General features: G+C 34.6%; 2 protein-coding genes across 2 annotated transcripts in view; both read left to right on the forward strand.

Annotated features, from left to right (window-relative positions):
* Window positions 1-5,441, forward strand: part of LOC135684425 (PCI domain-containing protein 2) — a 15,182-nt gene extending 9,741 nt beyond the window's left edge. The window contains exons 12-19 of the mRNA XM_065199986.2: window positions 683-743; window positions 1,312-1,351; window positions 1,904-1,977; window positions 2,667-2,712; window positions 3,228-3,307; window positions 3,819-3,885; window positions 4,225-4,281; window positions 4,891-5,441. Coding sequence (XP_065056058.1) covers window positions 683-743; window positions 1,312-1,351; window positions 1,904-1,977; window positions 2,667-2,712; window positions 3,228-3,307; window positions 3,819-3,885; window positions 4,225-4,281; window positions 4,891-4,980 — 515 coding nt within the window. The 3' untranslated portion in view covers window positions 4,981-5,441. The remainder of the gene's footprint in view (window positions 1-682; window positions 744-1,311; window positions 1,352-1,903; window positions 1,978-2,666; window positions 2,713-3,227; window positions 3,308-3,818; window positions 3,886-4,224; window positions 4,282-4,890) is intronic.
* Window positions 5,442-5,987: 546 nt separating this feature from the next.
* LOC135684419 (sodium/hydrogen exchanger 9) overlaps window positions 5,988-25,241 on the forward strand; it is a 35,356-nt gene continuing 16,102 nt past the window's right edge. The window contains exons 1-12 of the mRNA XM_065199978.2: window positions 5,988-6,436; window positions 8,756-8,952; window positions 9,667-9,744; window positions 11,070-11,146; window positions 14,054-14,160; window positions 14,551-14,656; window positions 15,983-16,109; window positions 16,685-16,790; window positions 17,535-17,623; window positions 18,850-18,966; window positions 19,664-19,775; window positions 21,738-21,891. Coding sequence (XP_065056050.2) covers window positions 6,163-6,436; window positions 8,756-8,952; window positions 9,667-9,744; window positions 11,070-11,146; window positions 14,054-14,160; window positions 14,551-14,656; window positions 15,983-16,109; window positions 16,685-16,790; window positions 17,535-17,623; window positions 18,850-18,966; window positions 19,664-19,775; window positions 21,738-21,891 — 1,544 coding nt within the window. The 5' untranslated portion in view covers window positions 5,988-6,162. The remainder of the gene's footprint in view (window positions 6,437-8,755; window positions 8,953-9,666; window positions 9,745-11,069; window positions 11,147-14,053; window positions 14,161-14,550; window positions 14,657-15,982; window positions 16,110-16,684; window positions 16,791-17,534; window positions 17,624-18,849; window positions 18,967-19,663; window positions 19,776-21,737; window positions 21,892-25,241) is intronic.

Below are 25,241 nucleotides of genomic sequence, written 5' to 3' on the forward strand. Positions count from 1 at the left end.
GCACCCCTAGGCGTTAAAAATTTTCTCGTTTTTACAATGAACTTTTTTCAATTGGTAGAATTACACCCCCGATCCCCCCCCCCCCTTCACACCCCCCGTAGTGACGGCCCTGGGTGTAAGGACAAGATTTCAATTCACAGACCAACCTTTAGCTTCGTTTATAGCTCTACCCATCTTGTTTTTTCTATAACATGGATCCATAAATTCACCTTGTTTAAATAAATTTTCATGGAAGCCTTATTTAGCTTAGAAATTTTTCGAAATGCTTCATTTCTTATAATCTGATAGCGTTTTGAATTTTTTTATATCTGTCAGTTTTTCTATATACAAATTAAAGATAATGAGAGTTACTGTTTACCGGTCTGTGATATTGTGCTCGATGCCTCGTAGGCAGAACTGTGCACGCTTTAGGTGGTTGCATTAAGCGTGAAGGTGAAACTCGGATGAATATATGTATATACAATTCTATCTTGCCTGGAATCCTTTTAGCTCTTTACTAGGTACTGTATAGCGAGTGACTTTTCGGCTGAATTTTTTCTACTGGTAAATGTTGACCCAATAAAGGTTCACCAACATAAGTTTATTCTAGACGTGACTTCTTTCACAAGATGCCTGTAGTCTTAAAATCTTACTGCCATCAGGCTTTAGACAAATTCTTTTTAGCCTTCCTTTGATATTTTAGCAAATGATTATCTGACGTTTGCATTTGACCACTGCCACCGTCGCAGTTTTAGGAATAAAAGGTTTGTTGCTTGATCTTAATCGTGAAGCTTTGTACATAGATTTTTCTGTAACCTTGGGAATAACAAGTTTTGGATGGATTTTGGCATGAATCTGGACATTACTTAACCCAACAATCCTAGTGAAATTGTTATTTTTGTTGCATTACAAACAAAACGAAAGTAATATATGCTTAAATATAAGACACTAAGAATCAAAGCTGTTTATACTCGCCATCATCCGGTACGAAAGGACATCCAATTTTGGTAAATTCTTTTGTGTACTTTTATCATGTTTTCTTTCGATATATTATAAATGAAATTGTACTTATATTATGTAAAAGAAAGTGATTTTTTAATCTTTCTAATGTCACTTTGCTTGTTGTGGCGATATTCCTGGAGTAATGGCAAAAAGATGCTGTAAATCTCAAAACACTTTAATCAAACTGCTTTCACAGTAAACGAGTAGTTTTTCCTTCCTTGTTTTTCTTTGTTAACTTCGAGTTATGTACATGTAATCAAAACTTTCAAACCTACCCATACGGCTCATCAAATTTGTTTATTTCATAAATATTACTATTTTTCCTTCTAGACTGATTTTGATTTATCTTCTTCCTGTGAAAATGCAGCTCGTAAGTCACAATTATTCTTTTAAGCTCTTTGTTATTCATACGAATTTTTAGGTTGAAATTTTTTATGAGTGCACCCATTGGATTCGCTATGCTTTGCCAACCACTGGTTATCTCGAAGAAATTTTAGAAGGTTTCGTGACCTGTGGATTGACACAGTATGTCATTGTTTCTTTCTTTTACACCTTTGCTGTTTTATTTCAGTGGAAGATTTTCAACTACAAGCAAGGACTTTTTTTAGTGGTACCCTGCTTTCCCCTCCCCATTTCGACAACCGTAGAAGAATTATAATTTCCTGAAGCTATGGAGGAAACGTTGGAAGCGTTCAGAAGAGCATATTGCTCAAACAAAGTGCTGGCACACCCTGGTTTGACAACTTTTGCGAGAAACAACCAGTTAGCCTATAATGAAGGCAAAAATCAAATATCCTCCCCACTAAACTAATCTGTCACATGATGATGCCTACCCTTCAGTTCTTCATGCAGGCTTAACTGTTACCTCCTGCTGTGGGCTATATTCTTAATGCAACTTTAAAATATACCCTCAATATTCTAGGGAAGGATGCCCAGTAAGAAACTTCTACACAAGTACAAGCTAGATCAGTTTACTGACGTTGCAAAAGCAGTTTGGTAAGTTTCCTTGTTATGTTTGTTTGAAACCATAAAAAAGGACAAGCACAGCTTGTCAAAACTAAGAAAAAACAGTGTAATACCAAACTCAACCAGATCACACTGGGCCCTCTCACAAAATATTGTGTCTTTAGTAGATCTTGGATCCAGGTTGTTGTTATAATAGTGTGCCCAACTTGAAATGGGCGTGTGTCAGTATACTATACTATATATATAACATATACAAACATGTATACATGTTGTCTTTTTTTAATTCTGAGTCCTTGCTAGCTCATCAGCCAATTCACCAGGTAGAGCATTTCGGGGCTTCTGATCAGAATGCTCCTTTACACTCCTTTACACGATTAAAACTCATCGATATAAGGTAATTAATCCCAACTCATATTTCCCCCTAAATACTGCTTAAGACAGAAAACTGTAAAACTGGGACCACAGAGTCTTTTTTAGTTATTTAGATTAGTTTGATCCTAATCTTGCTGTAACTGCGGGTACTTTTCAGTTTCTGTCTGCTTGATAAAGCCTGATATGGAGCAGCATTTTATAAAATTCAAGCTTTTTCACCCCAGACCTCTCTGTTGATGAACTAATTTTTATGTTTTCATCTTTTTTTAAATGTCATAATTATTCAAAAATATTTGCATCGTCAAGTTTTTTTAATCATTCCTAAATTACCCATTTTTGTTTTTTAGTGTTGGCAATCTTTTACTGCTGAATCAGGCACTAGAGAAATACCAGGTAGATATTCCTACTTGCCAGACTAACATTTTCACTGATTTTCTTAACATATTTTGCATTTCTTGACGAAAACCTAAAAAATTCAATACTTAATTTTTCTCAGCCACTAGTATTGACTAATCAATACAAATATAACCTGTTTTGATTTAAGAATTTTATTAAGTTAAACAATTGCTTTTTAACTATTATCTATTTTATTTTAGCTACTTTGTCATCTAACCTATTCATACCACAACTAGCTACGCTGACTGATTCTTGATTGAAGTCGATTGAAGCATTTCTCCAAATTTCTAACTTTAAACATGCGAAAGAAAGTTTGAAATCTTTTCAGATTGCAGAAGTATTGTCTTTTTTCGAAATCTATGTAGTTGCTCGTTTTTTATTTCATATGAATGATTCTTTTTTACTCTTAAAATCAATTCACTATGTTACCTTGCGTATGTCTTAATTATTTTCTTGCATTCAAGGTTTTTGTTTAGATTTGGGAGTGTTTATGAGATTAATATCTTTTGCAGACCTTCTTTATACGGTCAGGAATTTACCTAATTCTGGAGAAGCTTAAGATAATAACATACAGAAACTTATTCAAGAAGACGTGAGTCTTTATTCGATGTTTGTACACACAATTAGTTTTTATTTCAATTGTTATAAATAGCGATATCAAATGTTATATTTAAGGGACAGAGCGCAGCCCTCTTTTCCAATTACATTTCTATTTTTCATGATACCATAATTAATATTTTTCGAAAATAGATTTTAAATCTGGTTTTTAAAATTTATAATGCCTTTTTAACCCATTTCGCAAAATAGACCTCGGCTGTCCTCTGCCTTACACCATTCTAATAACGGCCTTTGTCCTTGTACTTGGAGTTAAAAGATTTGTGTATTTGATAGCTTTTAAGATATTTATTCAAATTTTAGCTACTTTTATCAATCTAAGATCTAGCAAGTTTTATCACTAGCTATTTGATTTGGGCTAGAATTCGCAGTTAATGTTGGCTTACCTTTTGATGAATTAGGAATCAAATCGTAACGGAGTCCTAAAGGCTTTTGAAAATAAGCTGCAATGGGATGCGGAACTATTTTCGTGGTTTGTTTTGTTTTAGATGCCTCCTTATGAACACTCATCAACTACCAATAGAAGCCTTCAAAGTTGCACTGCATTACATGGGGGTGAGATTTATTTTGCTGTTAGAGGCCTATTGACTTGTACACCATTCAATGTACCCTTTGTTATTGCAAATATGAAAATATTGTTTTACTTAGACTCCTCTTTATTCAAGAATAGTTGGAAACATTACATAGGTAGGTTGAAACTTTCTACTCAGCCAATTTTAATGAAATTTATTACGTAGCAAACTGTTACATCAAATGGTTTTGTTGCCTCTTATCGTTATTTTTAATGGCATGTCGCTTTTCACAAGTCCCTCTTCTGTCCCGAGAAACGTTTCTATTAAGCTTTTGCCCACCATACCATCTGTACGCAACTAAATGGTGGCTCTTCTTTTGTAGGCAACTGATGTGGACACAGATGAAGTCCACTGCATACTTGCAAACCTTATACACATGGTATCTTATTATGTTGTTTAGAATTGTGTTCTATAATACACGTAAGGTCCAATCTCATATTACAGTGCAGGCGAATTGCTACCTTCTAATAATGTTCCGTTGCAGAATCTCAAAATGAGCAAGATCTAACATGTATGTCTAAGCCTAAGGGTTCCAGGGGGTGATAGAAAGAAGCGAAAGGGGGCTACTTGTTCTCATAAGATGGGAGGTTGCTTTACTCTTGTTTCTTCACTCTTTACATATTATTTGGGCCTAGTTTTCATTCAGAATAGAGCCGTAGAAAGAGATTTGAAAACATGCAAGGAATAGGTGTCATTTCGACATTTGTTCCGTTAAATTTACATGCTTAATTCAAGAAAGAAGCTGCACTGCGGTAACTAGTCAGGTAGTTCTGCTGAAGACTTGAAACCGATATGCACTTTCCGTCATTAAAAAACCTGGGAACGCTAGCCTGCGCCCCAGTCAACAAATGCTGTCAATAAGGAATTCTTGTCACCTTTTTATTTTTCCAGGATCAAGAAGTTTTGTAAATCACACCCGCTGGTAACTGTTAAATGATCACCAACAGTTGAGCATTTCTTTGACATTAAACTGTTTTTTTCTCTGCAGGGGTATTTGAAAGGATATATTTCCTATCAGCATCAGAAACTGGTTGTTAGCAAAAAAGACGCATTTCCAAGCCTAGCAACGTTCTTATGAGTTTGGAATCAGAAGAAAAACATCCATTATCCGCAGAGGAGCTTAACATGTTCTTCAAGCTCTCAGAGAGTTATAAAGAAGACTTCAACAAAATCTGTTTTGGAAGTCATGTTTTCTGCGCCATGGTGACGAGAGGATCGTACTGAGATACTAAATGAAAAAACGAAAGAGAGCAAATGAAAGTTGTAACTCGTGGATAGAAGAACTGTTTTTTACTTAGGTTTTTGTAAATTTACCATAACCATCAGGGGAAAGACAACCTTTTATTGTTTATCATTCGGCCTGCAGTACGTTTCACCGCACACTTAGAGCAAGGTTTTCAGTAAAACTCAGAGGATATAATGGAAGCTTCTTTGCCAAAAAGCTATTCTTTTAACTGCTTTGAATGTTTCTATACAGTTCCGCAAGTCGTAAAGGTTTTAAAGTCTCACCCATGATTTTGAGATATTAGAAATAGTTTATGGAAGTGTTTATTTTGTTTTGTAATTCTTTTCAGCTCTGAAAGTGTTTTCCGGTTAGCAAGCACCTGACCATCCAATCCTTGTTTGTATTCATATAGGCCAATTTATATATGTTTATATAATATAAATGCTTCTAGTGAATCGTCAATAAACTGCTTTTTGTGTTCTTGTAGTCATTAGGTAACATTAATCAAGCATGAAGCTCCGAGATGCAACTTATAGCCGTCCTTTTCTACACACCAAAAGCATCTATATTTTAAAAAAGTTACATTCTTGAATGGTTTATGTCCCATTATTTTCATTTACCAAACTGTTCGATTCCAATTTGCTTTATGTAGCAAATTAATAGCGATATGATATTTATGGTGACTGAAGTCCAATGGTAATCGCTAAAGTATTCTTGAGGGGACTGTCGGCATTAAATAATATGAAAATTACTTTAGGATGGGGGCATATTCGTGGGGGGGGGGGGCTTTTTCGAGGATTTACGGCAACCCATGCCATGCTGTTTACATAAGGTACTTGTATACATGTTGGTTTACATGAAGTACTTTTTAAAGCACCATTAACGAGAATGGAGAAGTTGCAGTAAACCATAAACAAGGAATGGATTTTAATCGACTCCTATACTGTAAATAATTGATGATTTAGCGTAAATATGGCTTAAAATGATTCTCATATGCATTAAGAGCTCTTAGGTAGTTTAATTTGCTAAGCAAAGATGGAATGGTGCAAGAAATGGCTAGGGAATCTCAACAATGTAGGCCTACTCTACTTCCTGTTCATGCTGGTGAAGACGACCGTCGGCAATACTGCGGAACTCGTGAACCGCGTGGAAGAGGCCACTGAAGTCAAAGTTGAGAGATCTCATGTTGTTGACAGTCAGGTTTTGCTGATGTTTATTGGCTTGCTAATAGCCACAATCCTCACCATTTGGCTTTTCAAAGTGAAGAGATTCCGATACATGCACGAAAGCGGATTGTCTATGATATATGGTATGGGATACCAGTTACATTTATTTAGGCCTTGTTTTTGTCTACCCTATTGGTTTGCAAATTATTTGCATTAGAATTCTATTGAAAGTGTCGAAGTTTTTTGAAAAAGTCTCCACAAGCAGATAAGAAAAATATTCAAAATGTTGCTTTGTGACTACTACGATATAAATACGGTCTTGCGTGGTTACCGCATCGATACAGTTTGAATAATTTAACAGTTAAAATTAGGGCTAGAGTTTAAATGGAGTTTTGATGATATGTAAGAATGATTAAGATCTCGTCTTCATGATTAGTTATTTTTTATATTAGTTTTATATCAGATTCTCTAAAACTTTTGATAGCCAGGGATGTTTCAGCTTTCTCTTCTGTATATTAAATACGAATCTGTTTATCAAAATATTATAAAAGGTGCCTCCTGGTCTGCAGACTATGACAGTTGCCGGGGCACATTGTCAGTGTACACCAAACACACCAAAACTGTGCACACCAAAACTGGAACTTGCACGTCAAATTAACAATAAGCATTATCATAGAAAGTATCCGTTTGCATGTCATATGATAGATAATTAGGAGGATTACATGCAGGGGATGTGCATATGTGATATGTCATTAAGAACTGCCATACTTTGCTGGCCAGGGCATCACTGCATGTTTGTTTAATACAAAAAAAATGACACTAGATATTGCAAGAAATAATAAATAATGACTAACATGGTCACCATATCATTAGGTATTTGCAGTTTATTTCATTGACATCAAATGGAAACATACAGTGTTGATTATTACTTTTCTTTTGCTGTTTTGCCTGGTAGTTCTAGGTTTGACAGTCTTTAAGGACTTTAGTTCGCTTTTTCTTTTTTGCAACAAATGAGTAAGCTGAAATAGCTTTTTGAAACCAGGAAAACAGCCAGTAAAGTTTCCTATATAGTGCCAATTACCCAATTTTGAATAAGGGATGTCTTAGTAAAATTTTTAGAGCACATTCTGTGAATTTCACTGATAATACAAAATACATACATGAAATACATAAATCAGGCCTTTTCATAAGAAAGAGCCCACACAAGTGGCCCATCGCTCACATGATTTCTCTTGCATGAGCAATCGCTCTAAAAATGATAGTAATGAACAATGCTAAAAGCATCAGTAATGTTTATAAGAATAGTATGATCCTTTTGTATAAGGTAATATAAAATGAAAACAAACTGTTAGGATGACCTTTAATGCATTTCAGAAATAATTAAATGCCCAACACAAAATGTGCTTCATTTTTAAACTTTATGTATATCATGAAGGTCATATAGACATTTTTGCCAGATGATCGCAAAATGTTGTTCTTTTTTAAAAACAGCTTTTACTGCCCAAAAAATGTTCCAAGGGCCAATAGTATTCCTAAAAATTGATGATGGAATTGATTTTCAAATGCATTTTTTTGTTGAGATGTGGTTAAGTCAGCTTACATATATTTCCCGTGTTTGATATATCAGCTTTGTATTATCTATGCCACTTGCTTGGGTCACAAAAGATGATTAGAATAGGTTAATTGATGAGACATTTATTCCTCGAAATTTACGTTTTGCGTGAGCGATCAATCACTTGTGTAGTTGGGTTTGGGCGAGTGCTGATGTGATCTCGAATGATCACTCGCATCAAACGAAAAGGCCTGCAGAAATGCTAAAATTTTATTTTTTCTTGTAAGCTTTCAACCAAGATTTTGTTTACTACCAGTTTCCTTGCCTAAGTGGGCTAAGAAACTGTCAATCATCACATTTCTAGCAATAAGATTGATTATAGTTCTCTTTTCTCTTGGCCATCTCAATGTACTTTGTATTTCTCAGTTGCTTGTGCTATCAGCCAAGGATTTTTAACTACTTTACTCTTTTGAAACAATCATATTTGTAGCTAAAGTTGTCAACATACTGGCCTGAATTAGTGTACAGTAAACAGCCCTGGGCATTTTTTTAAGCATTTGCTTGAACAAGTACCCCTCTCTTATTAATGGGGGCACTTATCTGCTATTTAAACTTGTGTAGAAAATTAACTCTTTTCATTACTACTTTTAAGTGCCAGCTTCTAGCATTTGTTCCAAAAGGGTTCATATTCAGCAGCAGGTGCTTATGTGGTCATTTATGACATTTAAATCATCTCTTGCTGAATGAGCTGGTATAGAATTGTTATGAGGATCTAGAGTGACATCACGGTGAAATCTAATATGTTATATTTTGCATTTTGATTTTACTCAAGTGTTTACATATCAGACATCGTGCAAACTATTAGACACAAGTTCTTTGATATGTCTTTCTTTCCTTTTTTTCTTTCAAGGGATGATTATTGGGCTAATTGTGAAATATGCTGGAGCGGGTCCAACTGCAGTTGGTGTCCCTGTCACCTTGATAAATAAAACAACAGCTCCTCAGACCCTCTGGGTATTGATTGGCAATTATTCAAAGTTTTCATACCAGTTAAAAGGTGTTCTCAGAACTGTGACAACAAAAGCTGGCTCAGAGTTAGAAGACATGGTGAGTTGAAGAAATTTTCTTTTGTTATCTTCTGGCAACTTTAACTATCCTCTCAGTTGAACCATCTTTTAGGGAAACAAATTTGCATCTATTTATCTAGAGATACAAGAGAACAAGTCCAAAAACATATCACAGGTTTAAAAGTCTTAAGTCAATTCGGCCACAAACTTTGAGTTACTCTATCAATCTGACATTGTCTAATAAAATGTACTGGCTCACTTTCATTAAGGACAGGGTAGTAACATGCACATGGAGTTATCTGTTCATGCTTTGTTTTTAATGTGCCAAGCCAAATGTAAGCTGGCATCTCTGATTCAAAGTGTACCATTATTGAATGGCTGATTCCCATTTTAAGGTCCAGAAGCTTTTAAGATTCAGTTATTGATTTCCACAGTTCGAATTATTTCCAGATTATCCACTTCATCATTTTTGCAAAAATCTAGCTTGAGTTATGTCCGGTATTACCACAATAATGCAGAAATTGGTGTATAAGAAATTACACAAAAAATTATTCAACCCATGTGCATTATGTCAGTGATTGTTGGTAACTTCAGGTTGTTAGGCAGGCTTACATAGTCTGCTCCACCTGTGATTGAGAATTTAAATTTATGCCAACTCATCAGCAATCCAAGGTTGTACCATCCCATACATTTCAAAGCATGTTAGATTTACTGTATATGTATATAAAAATGTATAATTTTGTTTATGTTTTAGGCCGTTTTTGACCCAGAGATATTCTTTTATGTTCTTCTTCCTCCAATCATCTTCTTTGCTGGATTCAATATGCAGAAGGTAAAACAGCTTATCTGTCTTAAAATTTTTATACCATGTTTTAAGAATAGCCTTTAGTATTATTTAATTTTAAAAGATATTTTTTAATACTGAAACTGTTTAATATTTCAATATGCCAAAGGTTGTCCATATTTTGCAGTTGTACTTGTTAACTTTTTTATTTAAAAAACAGATCATAATATGACTTCAATCTATATATCAGTCAAAATGAGCAACAAAATATTCAGATTTTAGTTTCACTTGAACATAAGTCATATTTTCAAACGAAAATATGGAGATTGTAGGGTATGTGCGTTGGCATTTGATGTGATACCTTATGCTTCTAATATATTTTTTATTATCAGTAATAATTTTAAAAAGCCATAATTTTCTGGTTGTGTATCTTATAAATACAATAATATGTGTCTTCCTTCATCTTTTAATTACGGAAAAGACTATAGCGTTGCATCACATTCAAAGTTACTATCCAATATTAAAGTAGTAAAAATGGTGGAAAATGAACCCTTCATATCGATTTAAAAGTCACAAGCTGCTGGTCAGCAAAAACTGAATGCCAACCGACTTTGCCTATCTTGCTTATACCTTTGAATCAACTGTACACATTTATCAAACATATTGTTTTATACACTTTTTTAAGGCGGAATATAAGCTTACATTTTCTGTGTAAAATGAACAAAAGCACCTTACTAAGACCATTTTCACAGTGATCAAACCCTGCAAACCTTACTTCACTACATAGTCAATTTGTATTGGATTTTTCTTCGTCATTTTGCAATGTTTCTCCCTAACGTTTATTCTTGCTATTATCATCGCAAATTTATATAATCTGTTGACGGCTTATTCCCAGTGCTTCTTCCTTTTGTCATATAAAATATATTTACGTTACAAGAACATTTTTGCCCTGAGCCTATGAAGGAAAACATATGGTCGTTTTGCTTTGTATTTTGTTTTTCAATTCACTTCGTATGTATTGTTTTACAATGCAATTCTCACTAGATGAACACTGTTATTTTAGTTAAAAATATGGAAGTTGATGTCAATTGATGTCATTGGCGTCATTAACAACTTTGAGAACCAGTTTTAGCGTCTATTTACTTTCCAAAACAGTGCCAGAAATTATTTGTTCCATAGTGACTAAGGGTCATAGTGGAAGCTTTCAAAAAGAAGAACGCTTTTGATTACAAACATGAGAATGTTTTAAGAATACTTTGACAAGCTCTTTTCAGACTGTGTCCATAATTTAGGCTGTCTATTGAACAATGTCTATTGTAAATAGGCTACAACCTTTGAATACGCTCTGTCAAATTTTTCCAACTTTTTTGCAGAGGTTTTTCTTTCGAAATCTTGGCGCAATTTTGATGTATGCGTTTGTTGGTACGACAATATCCACAGTGATTTTCGGGTAATTGCCAGATTTTAATGCATTAGTCAGTTTTTTATTTCGAGTCTTATGTTTTGTTTTGTCCGTAGCATTACACAGTTAAGTTAACGGGATGGCTTGAGACACTTTTATATATTTATATGTATGAATTTGCGAACAAACAACAATCAAGTGACAAACAATTATATTTCGAGTATACAACACATGGGGCCTGTACAAATATTGCTAGCCTTGTGCCATTATACACTTGAAATAGATTCTAAAACTGAATCAACAAAAACTACACGACAGTACCTTTAAGAAAAATATAAAATTTATTTGATATCGATTCAAATCAATATCTTCAGTGATATACTTGATTTCCATGTTGTTTTGTCCACGTCTCCATTGACCGATCTAAACTATATATATATATATATATATATATATATATATATATATATATATATATATAGACTAAAATAAACAGACTATTGTGACACAACTCTGAGTTTCATGTGTAAACAATCATCAGGTGTATAAAAGAACACAAGTTAACGGCAAGCAAGATATAACGGTGAAAACGAATAATCGAACACAATCAAACGAAGTTAATTGTGCAGAGTGATAAATCATAACAACTACATTCTAAGATCGAAAATTGCTAATCAAAAGTTTGTTTTGGTGTCTACATTGGCTTATAAATTCTGTTCTATTATTAAGTATTTTATTGTCCCCTAAAGATTGAATTATATAAAATTTTTCTGTCAGGCATAATTTACAAAAGTTGCTTCTAGCTGTGCTTTTTATTCTTTTGACAATTCTCCATTTAATGGTTGGTATCTTTCCTTGTTCCTTCAATTTCCAAATATATTTTGAAAGTTCGGTACTCTTTTTATATCTTTCGTGTTTAAAATCTTTGTTATGGTTAGCATATCGTAGTTTGAATGTACCTTCGGTGAGGCCAATATATTTTTTCTTTTCATCATCTTTATCGTTGCTAACTAGAGTGGAATGTTTACAAAACAAAGAAGCTTATATCACCATCAAAGATCATAAAGAAAACTTCCCCACCAAGGTATCATGCAGACTTATAAACCCAACCAAATCAGACATTGGCAAAATTAGCAAAACAATATTAGATAAAATTAACAATGAGATCGTCACAGCAAGTAAAGTTCACCAATGGAAAAATACAGACTCAGTTATCCAATGGTTTAACAGTATTAATAATAAAGAACACGTAAAGTTCATCACCTTTGACATAGAATCATTTTACCCATCAATATCTGCCGAACTATTCAACAAAGCTATAGACTATGCCAAAAACCTAACAGATATTACAAACAAAGAAATTGACATTATATCGAAAGCAAGGAAAACATTACTTTTCAACTCAGGAATCCCATGGGTAAAGAAGAAAGGCGACGAAGATTTTGATGTACCGATGGGTTGTTTTGACGGAGCAGAAATTTGTGAATTGGTTGGTACCTATATCTTAAACAAATTAAATTCAGTAATGGGTAACGGAAATGTTGGGCTATACAGAGATGATGGGTTAGGTATTGTAAGGAATTTATCAGGACCAAACATTGACCAAAAAAGAAAGAAAATCATCCAAATATTCAAGGAGTGTGGACTATCTATTACAATTAAGACAAATCTCAAAACAGTAGACTTTTTAGATATACGCCTGGACCTTCAAAACAACACTATTCAACCATATCGAAAACCAAATAACAATCCTGTCTACATCAACAAACAATCTAATCACCCGCCGACAGTATTAAAAGAACTACCTAAAGGCATCAACAAACGGATATCAGAATTATCATCAACTGAAGAAATTTATAGAAGAGAAATGACCGTATATGAAGAAGCTCTTAGAAAAAGTGGTTTTAACGACAATTTGAAATACATCCCCAAAGATACCGAGAAAAGGAAAAATAAAGATAAAAAGAAGCGCAAACGGAAAATTATTTGGTTTAATCCACCCTACTCGAGGAATGTCAAAACCAACGTGGGCAAAATATTCTTAAAGCTTGTAAAGAAACATTTCGCTGATGATGAAAAACTGGCTAAAATTTTTAATAAAAACACAATCAAGGTTAGTTACAGCTGCATGAAAAATATAGGTTCCATAATATCCTCACACAACAAATCTGTTTTAAACCCAAAAAGCAAGGAAGAATATGGATGTAACTGCAAAAACAAAGACGACTGCCCATTAGGAAATGAATGTTTAACACCCAACCTCATATATGAAGCAACAGTTAGCAACGATAAAGATGATGAAAAGAAAAAATATATTGGCCTCACCGAAGGTACATTCAAACTACGATATGCTAACCATAACAAAGATTTTAAACACGAAAGATATAAAAAGAGTACCGAACTTTCAAAATATATTTGGAAATTGAAGGAACAAGGAAAGATACCAACCATTAAATGGAGAATTGTCAAAAGAATAAAAAGCACAGCTAGAAGCAACTTTTGTAAATTATGCCTGACAGAAAAATTTTATATAATTCAATCTTTAGGGGACAATAAAATACTTAATAATAGAACAGAATTTATAAGCCAATGTAGACACCAAAACAAACTTTTGATTAGCAATTTTCGATCTTAGAATGTAGTTGTTATGATTTATCACTCTGCACAATTAACTTCGTTTGATTGTGTTCGATTATTCGTTTTCACCGTTATATCTTGCTTGCCGTTAACTTGTGTTCTTTTATACACCTGATGATTGTTTACACATGAAACTCAGAGTTGTGTCACAATAGTCTGTTTATTTTAGTCTATCTAATCGCTCCGGTAAGTTGAGCACTCTAGACAGCAATATGATAATTAATAACTATATATATATATATATATATATATATATATATATATATATATATATATGAAATTCTGGCAACCGTAATCATGTTTTGTTTGTTTTTAAAGAGCAATGATATATGGGTACACAAACATGGTTCACAGTGAATACTATGCCACATTTGACTTCCAGAAGTGTTTGATGTTTGGCTCCTTAATATCAGCAACTGATCCTGGTAAATATCGTAATTATTTCTATATGAAACCTTCTCTATCCTTGCAAGGTGACTATGGATTAAATAACATACATTTGCCTGTCCATACAAGGTGATTTTTCCACTTGGCCTTGCAGTATGAAGCTTTGGGTACATACAAGTGTTGCTTTTTAAAAAATCCGTAGTTTTCCTATAGCTGTTCTATGTTATGTGGGTGGGAAGGTTTCCCACTAGTATGTATTTGAAACAGGCTTTCAAAATAGCATCGTGATTTTGAAGATGGATAGGTAAGGAAAAATATAAAGCAGATATTTTGTGCCATATTTGATTAATAGATCTTCAAGAGAAGATGATCTTGTCAATTTTCCTAAAGAACTTTCCGAATTATAGGACGTTTTCCCTCTTTCACAGTAACTGTGTTGGCAATTTTCCATGACATGCACGTTGATGTTGATCTCTACGCCCTGATGTTTGGGGAAAGCGTGATGAATGATGCTGTTGCCATTGTTCTTTACAGGTTTGATCTACGCATATTTACAGTATACGTGGGTTTTCAAATTTTAAAGTGTATAGGGGATCAACAAAAATATCCTGATTGAGAGATGTAAGCAGGGTATGAAAACCCACCTAAACTGGCAGGAAACTTTTCATGCATAAAGTTCTGCAAGAAATTTTTTTTTCAATTACCTTTTTAAATTAAGCACCTTTACTATTTTCATGTTCATCAAAAAGAAAAAACATTACTCCAAAACAACTTATCTTGGTTGCGTTCTCCTCGGAAACCGATAAGGACAAAACAGATTTAAGCATACACGTAGGAAGCATTTCAAATTCATATATGGCAAAGAAAGGGCTACTCCATGAGCTGCAAATAGGCACTTTTACTCTGATTCTATATAGTGTGGGGGGCACGTGCTCCTAAGCCTTCTCTCTATAAATTTTTGACAATTTTTCTCAAGTCTGATAGTTAAAACATTAGTTCTTTTGTGGTAAAATTGATTCGATGCTATGAATGTTTAGAAGTGGGGCTCGAGCCTGGTCTCATCCCCAAGCCATCGCTACATTTCAATCTGTAGTTCTTGTAATTATAGTAATTTCAAAGTAGCTTAGTTTTGATGCTTTTCATCTCAGTTGGAAATACCTCTGTAATATCAAGCTGATGCTAAAATTATAGGGACTTTATCGAAAAGTTCTCATTTTGGAACTGGGTATGATAATGAAAATTCAAAGGCAGCATTGAGACCTTTGGATCACAATTTAAGCCTGATAACATTAAAATGGAAAAATGTTAACTGTCTAACGTTTTTGAAGGGTTGTACGCCGACTATGGTCTGAAATATTACTTTATTAGCAGCTCGTGGTAGCTTCCTTATTGAAAGTTGTTGTAATGATATTCAATCATAGTCCCTTTTTTATGTCTGTACTGCAGGTTTATATATAACAAAAGGACATAAAGGGCTTTATATTGTTAAAACAATTTTATATTGCGACTTGTGATTAAAATTCAACAGTTTTCAATTAACTTTACATTAGAGGATTTGCCAAATGTATTCAATAATTTCTATCTATTAATTGATGTTCAGTCTAGCTCTATATCTAAATTGAAGGTCTATATCTAAATTAAGCTCCATTAATGATCGTGTAAGCAATGACAAATAGAACATTCGTATAAATCATATTTTTATTTTTGTATGAAAAATCTATTTCCTCTGGGTATCCCTTGAAAAGTTTTGATTGTTGTATTTCCAAAATCTTTAAATATCCAAGTTATTGGTTAGATTTAATGTCTACAAATTTATAACTAGTATATATATTCTGCGATTGGTGCAAATTTTGTTTGTAGAACGGTCGAGTCCTACACAGCGTCAGGGCTCGCTGCAGAGCCAGTCTTCGCAGCAATTGGCCAGTTCATCGGTGTATTCGGTGGCTCGTTTTTGCTGGGCTGCCTAATGGGCCTAGTCACTGCATTAGTATCCTTCGCTTATTATTCATCAACAGGACTGCCTCCAATGAAATACTCTAATTAAAAGTAGAATTATATCAACCAAGTGATTCAATGAGCTAAAGGATGCAGCTGCTATCAATTGAAGTCCTTTCTATTGAAGTCATGTTTAAATTATTATTTTCATCTTGTGGTATAGATATTCTCCTAAACTACTGATTCGGACTGTAAATCTAGACCTGTTATAACTTTCAAAGTTGCGTTTTAATCATCATGGACGTTCGCTCCTTTCCATTCTGTCTGTCTCCATGTGTTTATATTAGGATTTGATATCATAGTAATCTTTTGTGATATTTTCTTACTATTTTGACGTTCAGAAGAATAGAGCATGAGCTTCAGTAAAACACCTAGGGCTACTTCTGTTACTTGACAGCAAATTATCTCGTGTCCTGCCTGTTTCAATGTGTATATGTATGATTAAGTTTTTTTGTTTTGAGATGTGTTTTGTGATAAAAAAGGTCGTTTATGTCTCAGGAGTTTATATCAGAGTTGAATTTTTTAGTCTTTGATACTTTTTCCAACTGCTTCCTTGACGATATTAAGGTAACAAAACTGACCAACATTAAGCAGTTCCCACAGCTTGAAACAGCCCTGTTTGCTCTGATGTCTTACAGTACATTTCTGCTAGCTGAAATAGCTCAATTGACTGGTAATCTTATATATTTCTTCTAAAAGTTTATGAAGACGATAGTTTGTTCTTCATATGTGGTTTGCAGTATGAGACGGAATAGTTTAGTATCAGGACAGGGGGGACGGGGGGGAACTGAAACATAAACTTCAGACTTCAGGGAATAATCTTGGAATCAGAAAATATTTTGACATGGAAGGAATCATGGAATCATGCCCTACGAATATTGCCCCTTTCATTTTTGCGATAGTTTGGAATATTCTTATTCCAAAATATTGTCTGCGTATTAAAATTACCAGGTTTGGTTGTAGTATTACCAAAATTATGCAAGACACGAAAAATTTTATTCCTGATGTCCAGCTTATTTTGCGTCATCCAGGAGTCTTGAGTACATATTTAAAATAATAATGGGGCAAAGTACACAAATGCATGCTTTTTTAATTCAATGGAAAGGAAACATAAGTGCCAGCGAAATAATGCTAGACGTAACAGTTTTGATCGATCATGCTTTGCTCGTCACGTCTATTTGCACTGATTTGAAGCAATGCTTCTCCTTGGACTCGTAAATCAAATCTACCCTGAAAGTAGTTTTATTTTAGAAATTGGACTCAGGACTTGCTTCTTTTTGGACTCGCAAATCTTATCTTCCCGAAATATAATTGATTTAGAAGCCATTCTAACAATTGATATTGTGTAAAGCAATGATTCCTTAAATTCACAGAGTTTTCAATTCCCCCTTATTGATATACTTTAATTTTTACATAGGTATCGTGGCTGTTTTGTTTTGTGGCATCGCCCAAGCACAGTACACATATCCAAATTTGTCAGAAGATTCAAAAGCAGCTACAAAGCAAGTGAGTAGATTTTCAACATTTCATTTCAATTAATCCAGACTTTCTTATCAGTATTTTTATTGCCGTTTGTTTAGCTCAACGTGCTTTTTTAATCTCTTGAACTGTTGTCTATGGCAAATCAAGCAAAGAACGACAGAGATTATTGAATAGTATATCATAGTTTATCAAAAGAAGGCAGAAAATTGCGAATTTTTCGTAGAAGACCGAGATAATGCTTTTCCTTTTGAAACTAGATAAGATGCAAATAAATATTTAATTGCTTTCCGACTTAAAACATCCGCCTTAAAACATCTTTGTGAGATATTCTTAAGAGTATTTTGTTTTGCTTTTACAATATTGTATAAGAATTACTTGTAGGTTCAAATACTATTTATGCCTTGAATCTGTGAGAAGCTTTGTCCACTCTCATTTATTAAACCACGTTTGAATATTCCCGAATTTGAGACTAGGCCTAGCAAAAAGTTACTGACTCTTATTTCACCTGTCAACATTTAATCTTGTTTTAAGAATAATGTATAAAGATTTTGATTTTTTGATTCTAAAGATTTAATTCAATGATTCAATTTTTCGTCAAAACGTAATTTAAATAAACTAAAGCATTAATTAAGTAAAGTTTTTCTCATTTTTAATTGCTATACTGATTATTGTAATTTAGGTTAAATATGCTTTTGATGAGTTTCCATAAAGTCATTTATTAAACCACGTTTGATTTTTGTTTCCATAAAGTAATGTTGAAAATCGATTGTTAGTTGTTTTGCTCTCCATGCTTGTGTTAGTAGTAGCAACTTTTTTCAAGGACAAATTTCTCGCTCTCTTTAACTTGCCTTTCGTTGCGCATTTAGCAATTTGTTCTTCTCAATTTCTTCTCAAAAATTGAATAAAACGGAGCAAGAAATATATTTTCGACATGGGCGACATTTAGTCGTTAGATATTTCTGATAGATACATTATATTTTGGTATTCTGGTTAGAAGATATTCGTAGCAGTCTAACCTTATTTCTATGGTAAAATGCAAATATATTAGATCAATCACCTTTACAAAATGAAGAATTTTTTTCTACCTGTCGCAAGGAATCGAGTACAATTGCCGGAAGCAAATGCTTTTGTTTCTTTCCACATTTTCTTATTTTGCTACTGATTGATGTTTTACATAGTAAATAGCATTTTTGTTCCAATACTTCAATTTCTGTCATCCCATTACTCTGAAATATTTCTTTCTTTTGTAGATGTTTGGTTTGCTAAATTTTCTCTCGGAAAATTTCATCTTTCTCTACATGGGCCTAACCGTGTTTACATTTCCGCAACATCAGTGGCAAGACGTTGGCTTTATGGCGTGGTCTTTTGTATCTTTTCGTCCCAAAATTTTAAGCTTTTGACAACGAAACAATATTTCTCCCCATGTATGAGAAGACTTGTATCAGAAATCCTTACTTATATGAAAATTAAAATCTTTCACATATACCTCCATCGACCAAGATCTACTACAGGATTTTCAACCGATCGATTTCAATCAATGGATAGTGTAAATTGACTTGGCTAATCAAGACCTTATCTGAGAGGAATTGATAAAAATATCATAAACAAACTCGGTGAATTCGCCACCCTCACCATTTTGAATATTGCAGTGCTTCTAGGGACACATCGGTTACCATCCTGAAACATATTAGATAGACCACCTTCCTTTTAAGCTGTATTTAACCATGTTTTGTTCAATCTTTTGATCTTGTTACTCATTAAAAAAAGATTGTTGTTTTGAAAAATAGATTAGTCTGCTATGAAACCGCTTGTTTTTGTTTAAGTCATATCAGGCTCAAAGCTGATTGAATGGGGTTTTTCTTCATGACCTGTTAATTAACTTGTTATCCACAGGAGATCCTTCGAATATCAAAAACTGCTGTAAAGTTAATGTTCGCCGCTATATTTTTCGCTAATGCTAATGTAATATTATATTTGTTTGCTTTGCCCGTCACTAAATCACACAAACCCATCACGTGTATTACAGTTCTTGCCGGATGTTAAAAAGCTCTTAACACTTACAAGCTCGCGATGGCTATCTCAAGACTTTTCAACATTTACCCATTAAGTTTCATCCTGAATCTACAAAGGAAGAAAAAGATTCCTTGGAACTTTCAGCATATGTTGTTTTTTGCAGGTAGGTGGGATTTTTTCTTTATTCATTCAATCGAGCCTCCATATATTACTTGTATAAACATTGCACGAGCCTGGCCTTAACCTGTTGATTTAGCTGTAATGTCGGACGTGCTTTCTTCGTATCGTTTGTAGTTAATTAAAGATCTAAGGGCACTTGCCTTCTCAGTACTTGCCTTCTCAGTACTTGCCTTCAGTTTCTAGTAATTGCCTTCTCAAATTCTTTTAAGTACTAGATACAATGTAATGGCTACTAGATATATATTATTTTAGATATTTATTTTTACACTTATTTACATCAAGAAATTAAGCCCCTTCATAGGAGCTTCTTCCTGATTTATAACCAGTTAGTTGTTAACAATATATCATATGACATAATTATAATGGCCAAGGTGCCTTTGAACCCAAAGCTGCAAGGCATCCCTCCTTGAGACTCTTACAAATAGCGTACAAGATTTCAACGGAAAGAGAATAAAAGGATTTTCTAATCTCAATTCCATATGTCACAATTCCAATCATTTTTTGTCATAATTAACAGAAAATAGTTTTGGTAAAATGATTTGGTACCTTGAAACCAAAAAAGGATTAAAAAATACTGTTTTGATATATATGGTAGCATAGCTTACAATCTGGTAACAATCTGGTTGACATTTTGCCATTGGGAATTTATGTCTCCTAATTTATTGGTGGTATGTCCCTTCATAAAGTGTAAAAACCAAGCACGGCGTAAATTTTTTACGTTATCCTGCTCCTAGTGCTGCTTTGAATTTGGAACCTTGAAATAATATCGGGACCCCTCTCCTTTTGCACACCTCCCTTCCCCCTCTCGCCCCTTCTCCTTGCCTCCATCATAACACCTTTAATTCTCCTCCCCTCAACTCTGTCAACCCCCTATCCTCATCCCTCTTATCCCCCTCTTATCCGCCTCTTCTTTCCCTCTTTCCTCCCCCCCTTCCTCTTCTCCCCCTCTTGTCCCTCCTCCCCCCTTTTCTTTCGCATCCGCTTCCCTCCCATCCTCCCAATGCAAAAGAAATTACAGTAAATTCTATCCCAGTTATGCAAAAGAAATTACAGTAAATTCTAACCCAGTTATTGTGAGTGACCACAATTCACTTGAGTATATTTCATCCAATTAGGAAGTTGTGTAGAAAACATTTTTAGAATTTCCAAAATTTTCATTACCAATAAAAATCTTTTTTTCTATTTCTGATAAAAGGATTTGTACTCTAATCTTGTGGATGACTACAAAGTATATTCAGGTCGAAGTTTTTTCTCAGTCAACGCTTGACACACCTGTCTCGACTCTTGATTATTTCTTAGTAAGAACAAGAGTATAAGACAGATATAATCCAAATCGACAGTTTGCCAATCAAAATGACCCAATCAACGCGCATGTGATTGGAATCACGCTCGCTGATTGGTCCTTTTTGAGTGAAAGATGTCTTGAGCCCCTTAAGTATCTGTCGGCTGCCTTTAATCTCATTTCGTACCTATTGTAGTTAGGTACGGAGTAAGTGATATGGCGCTTACATTGGGCATTTGTGATACCTGAAAATCATTCTCACAGTCATAACACATGTTTAAAGGTGACATTTGAAATGCTTGGCTCATATTACGAATGGAGGGATTTCGGGAGGGGGGTGGCTAAGGATGCAAAGGGTCAATAGCGAAGCTATTTTTGTGTCGTTTTAAGTACAGTATCAAAAAATATTGGATGTATAAGCCCCCAGCCGTTCTTTCCTATTTCTCGATCCCCGGCACTGTAAAGTTTTTCTTCAAAAAAGCTTTTCGTTATCAATATAATGAACAACTAACTTGAATTTTGGAAATGAAAACAGAGAATGATTTTATATCTTTGAATAGAAGCTGGATTTTGCTTATCAAATTTTGAGTATTAAAATGTTTGGCCTCAAGAACGATGTAAGTTTGCCTGATAAGAATTTATTTTCATGTTCTTGTTTTCTAGGCCTGAGAGGAGCAGTCGCCTTCGCACTGGCCATCCGCAATACCTCGAGCATTCCACGGCAGCTCATGTTGACAACTGTTTTGGTCATTGTACTCGCTACTGTTATTTTCAATGGCAGCCTAACTTTACGTGCGCTGCAGTTTCTGGATATCAGGTAATTCTTTTGGGGCACAATTTTTTGTCCTCCTCGTAGTACATTCATAAAGAACCTTGGAATAATGTTTGTCACCTGATAAACAGAGTCCAGAAAACAGTCCAGTCGCACGGTCATTGACCGGAGGAAGGTTGATAAACGATAGAAATTTGGAGGAAAATTTTGGTAAAAAAGAATTTAAAAAAATAATTGAGAAAAATTACTTTACACTTATTTCTTTGTTGCGCTTTAAAAACGCACGTCTGTCGCAGAGTCGAATGGTGGTACGAACAGGTGCAAAAATTTTAGGCCACGCCCTTTTACCGCCAGAGAACACAACTGAAAAGAGAATACTGTTCGTGTTCCATGGTTTTGAATTTTTTGAGTTTATATTTAATCATATTTCCATCGATTTTATTATTTGACATTCGAAAAGAAATATTATTCTTGAGCTGTAATGTGATTAGTATTCTAGCAAAGTTTTATCGTATGCGATAATTACCATCGACCCAAACGTATAACTTTGTCTGGATTTATTGCGTCTGTCACTCCCTATGCCGTAGCCACTCCCTAGCCACGCCCTGCCCAAGTTGATTGCTTGAAAAATTGGAGGAAGGTTTTGACGGGGAAAATTTGATGGGTGAAAGGTCGAGGACTTGTCTGGACTCTGCTGATCAACGACTATGACGAAAGCTAGTGAATTTAGAAAAAATTAATTGACACGCCTATAACAAGGATGTTTTGTGCCTTTTTGTGATGAAAGTTTCTAGAGCTTTGGGGATTTGTTCTTTTGTTTTTGTATGAAGCACTATATATAACCTACTTTTTAAATTTTGGTGAAAGAGCACCAAAATTCCTTTACCATACTACTACAACGTTCATTGTGGACTTTCTTCATCTATAAAAAGGTTTCTTTAAGACACATAATAATATCTTATTAGATACTTCTTGTTTAGAATAATAAGCTTCATTTGAAATAAAGTTACAAGCTAGCTGATGTATAGATACAATAACAAGCTTTCGCATTGAAAGCATTGCCCTAATTTCATGAAAGTAGTTTTAAAGGTTATTGAAAGAAGCATGGTATTTCCAGTGCCTTGAGGCTATTCATTATGTTTGTGATTTAAAGCCATTGATTTTGAATTAGCCTGTTAGCTCTCTAGAAGAGGCATCTGGAGTCTTTCATAGGTGGTTTCTTTCAAAGCAAAATATTTTGCAACAAGAATTACACACACGAAAATTGCTTCGACTGTAAGGCGCTGCAAGTCGCTGTTGTGTCTAAGTATTAAGGGTGTGATTATCGGCTTTCCAGTATAAGGTAATGATTAGGCGAACAAGAAGCCAATTAAAGCTAGACCTGTGACTCTACATCAAAACATCGCAAATAATTGCACTGAATATTAATTGCAGAAAGCAGCTTATGGCATACACGCGAGAAGCATTTTGATCATTTGAAGCAAGCACATACTACATTTGAAAGTCCATACGTTGTTCACTGCAAAATGATCACCAGTGTTTCGTGTCTGTATACATTTATTTCTGGTTGGAAGCAGACGCCGTTTTTATGTACGAAGAATGAGTACATGAAGGGGGGATTTTGCTCAGCTCGATGGGCATCCATATATATAGATATATATATATATAGATATATATATATATATGTAGAATTGTTGCCAATTGTGTAACAATGCATCGGCATTTTGATGAGTTCAACAATGGACACATAGAAGCCGAATTCAAAGGCGTGAGACAATCGAAACAATGCAGGCATAGAATGCCAGAATCAAAGGATTTTCCCAATTTTCCCAAACGAACAATCGAGAATCGTGAGTTTCCCGATTAAGTGGGCAATTGAGGTTCGCTAATCGACACTTAGGTCGATAATCGTGCTATTAAATTGGGTTCGGCTGCTAGCGTGAGATCCCCTTTGTGGTCATCCTCTTCGATTCGACCAATCGCCTTTAGCTTTGCTCGTGACGTTGTGCAGTTATAATTGGTTCTGCACGTGCATGTTGAGCGGTGGCCAGAATAGATCAGAACCTTCTCGTAATCGAGAATGGTGCTTTCATCTTGTCAAGCGTCAACGTAATTAGACGTATAATTTGCAATTTGCTATGTAGGATACAAGAGAAAATGCGGGAATATGCGATTTCACGAGTTTCTTCAAGAAATAACTTGCATGCATGAGACATGGAAAGGCACATGGGACATTTTTAAAGAGTCTGAGGCAAGGGCGGGAAATTCGAATATATTGCAAGTGTTAGAAATCTGTTGAGTTTTTCGCATGTTTTGCAAAGTCGGTGAAAGTTATTCGAAAGTTTCCAGGCTATGCAAAATTGTCGCAAAATGCTTGCAGGTACTTTCCAGTTTTCTCTAGGGTTTATCCAAAATTCATTCCAAATTCTTCAGACCCCGTTGGATAAGGTAGTTTGGTGTAGGAAAAACATAGAAACAACGGGAATTTGTTAAAAGTCTTTCAGACTAACAGTTACGAGAATGATCAATTAATGATTTGGGGAACTGTGACTACATTTCTTAATCAAACGGTTCAATTGCCGAATTAAAGAAATCTTTGCACTCGCAACTAGGAAGTTTACGAAATTAAAAGTTTGGCTGCTCACAATTACGTACGAAAGATTCCCCTTCGTAATCCAGTAATTGCACTGCCGCGAGATCATTATGCTGGAACCGTTTTGTCAGCGCGGGTCGTTAGAGATCGTTAGGCACGCATCGATTTCTCCTTCTGCAAAGGTTGATAGTGGAATCCAAAGATCTGGGTTTGTAAACTTACTGCGTCATAGCAGTTCCCGCCGTTTATCAAGAAACTGTAAATATGCGAAACGCATTTTGATAAAGCAACCGAATAAAAATAATTTTTCGTGTTATGCTATCAAGCAAAAAATGTCCTTCGTCATATCAAAAAAACAAAATCCCAGTTAGGTCCCACTCACAGAGCCCCAATATATGAGTTGTGTAAAGTTGCTGCGTCATAGCTTGTGCCGCCGTTTTTTTAGGCATTCTCATAAAACATAAAGGTTCTTAGTTGTCTGGGAAACAGACTGGAAGCGCATCTAGAAAAGTTCAGACTTTTAATACATTTGGAATCTTCGTTGTCGTCATCATTGTCATCGTCGTCATCATAATCACCATCATTATAATCATCATCATCAATCATCATCATCATCAGTTTTGTCCACATCGCCAATTCATAATATCGAAGTACCATTCCTCCACATTCTTCGTACATTGCAAAAGCCGTGCTATTTTTATGTACGAAGAATGAGTACATGAAGGGGGGATTTTGCTCGGCTCGATGGGCATCCATATATATATATATATATATATGTAGAATTGTTGCCAATTGTGTAACA

This window comes from Rhopilema esculentum, chromosome 21, assembly GCF_057945365.1.
Source record: "Rhopilema esculentum isolate cy_ngs chromosome 21, ASM5794536v1, whole genome shotgun sequence".
In the NCBI taxonomy this organism is placed as follows: Eukaryota; Metazoa; Cnidaria; class Scyphozoa; order Rhizostomeae; family Rhizostomatidae; genus Rhopilema; species Rhopilema esculentum.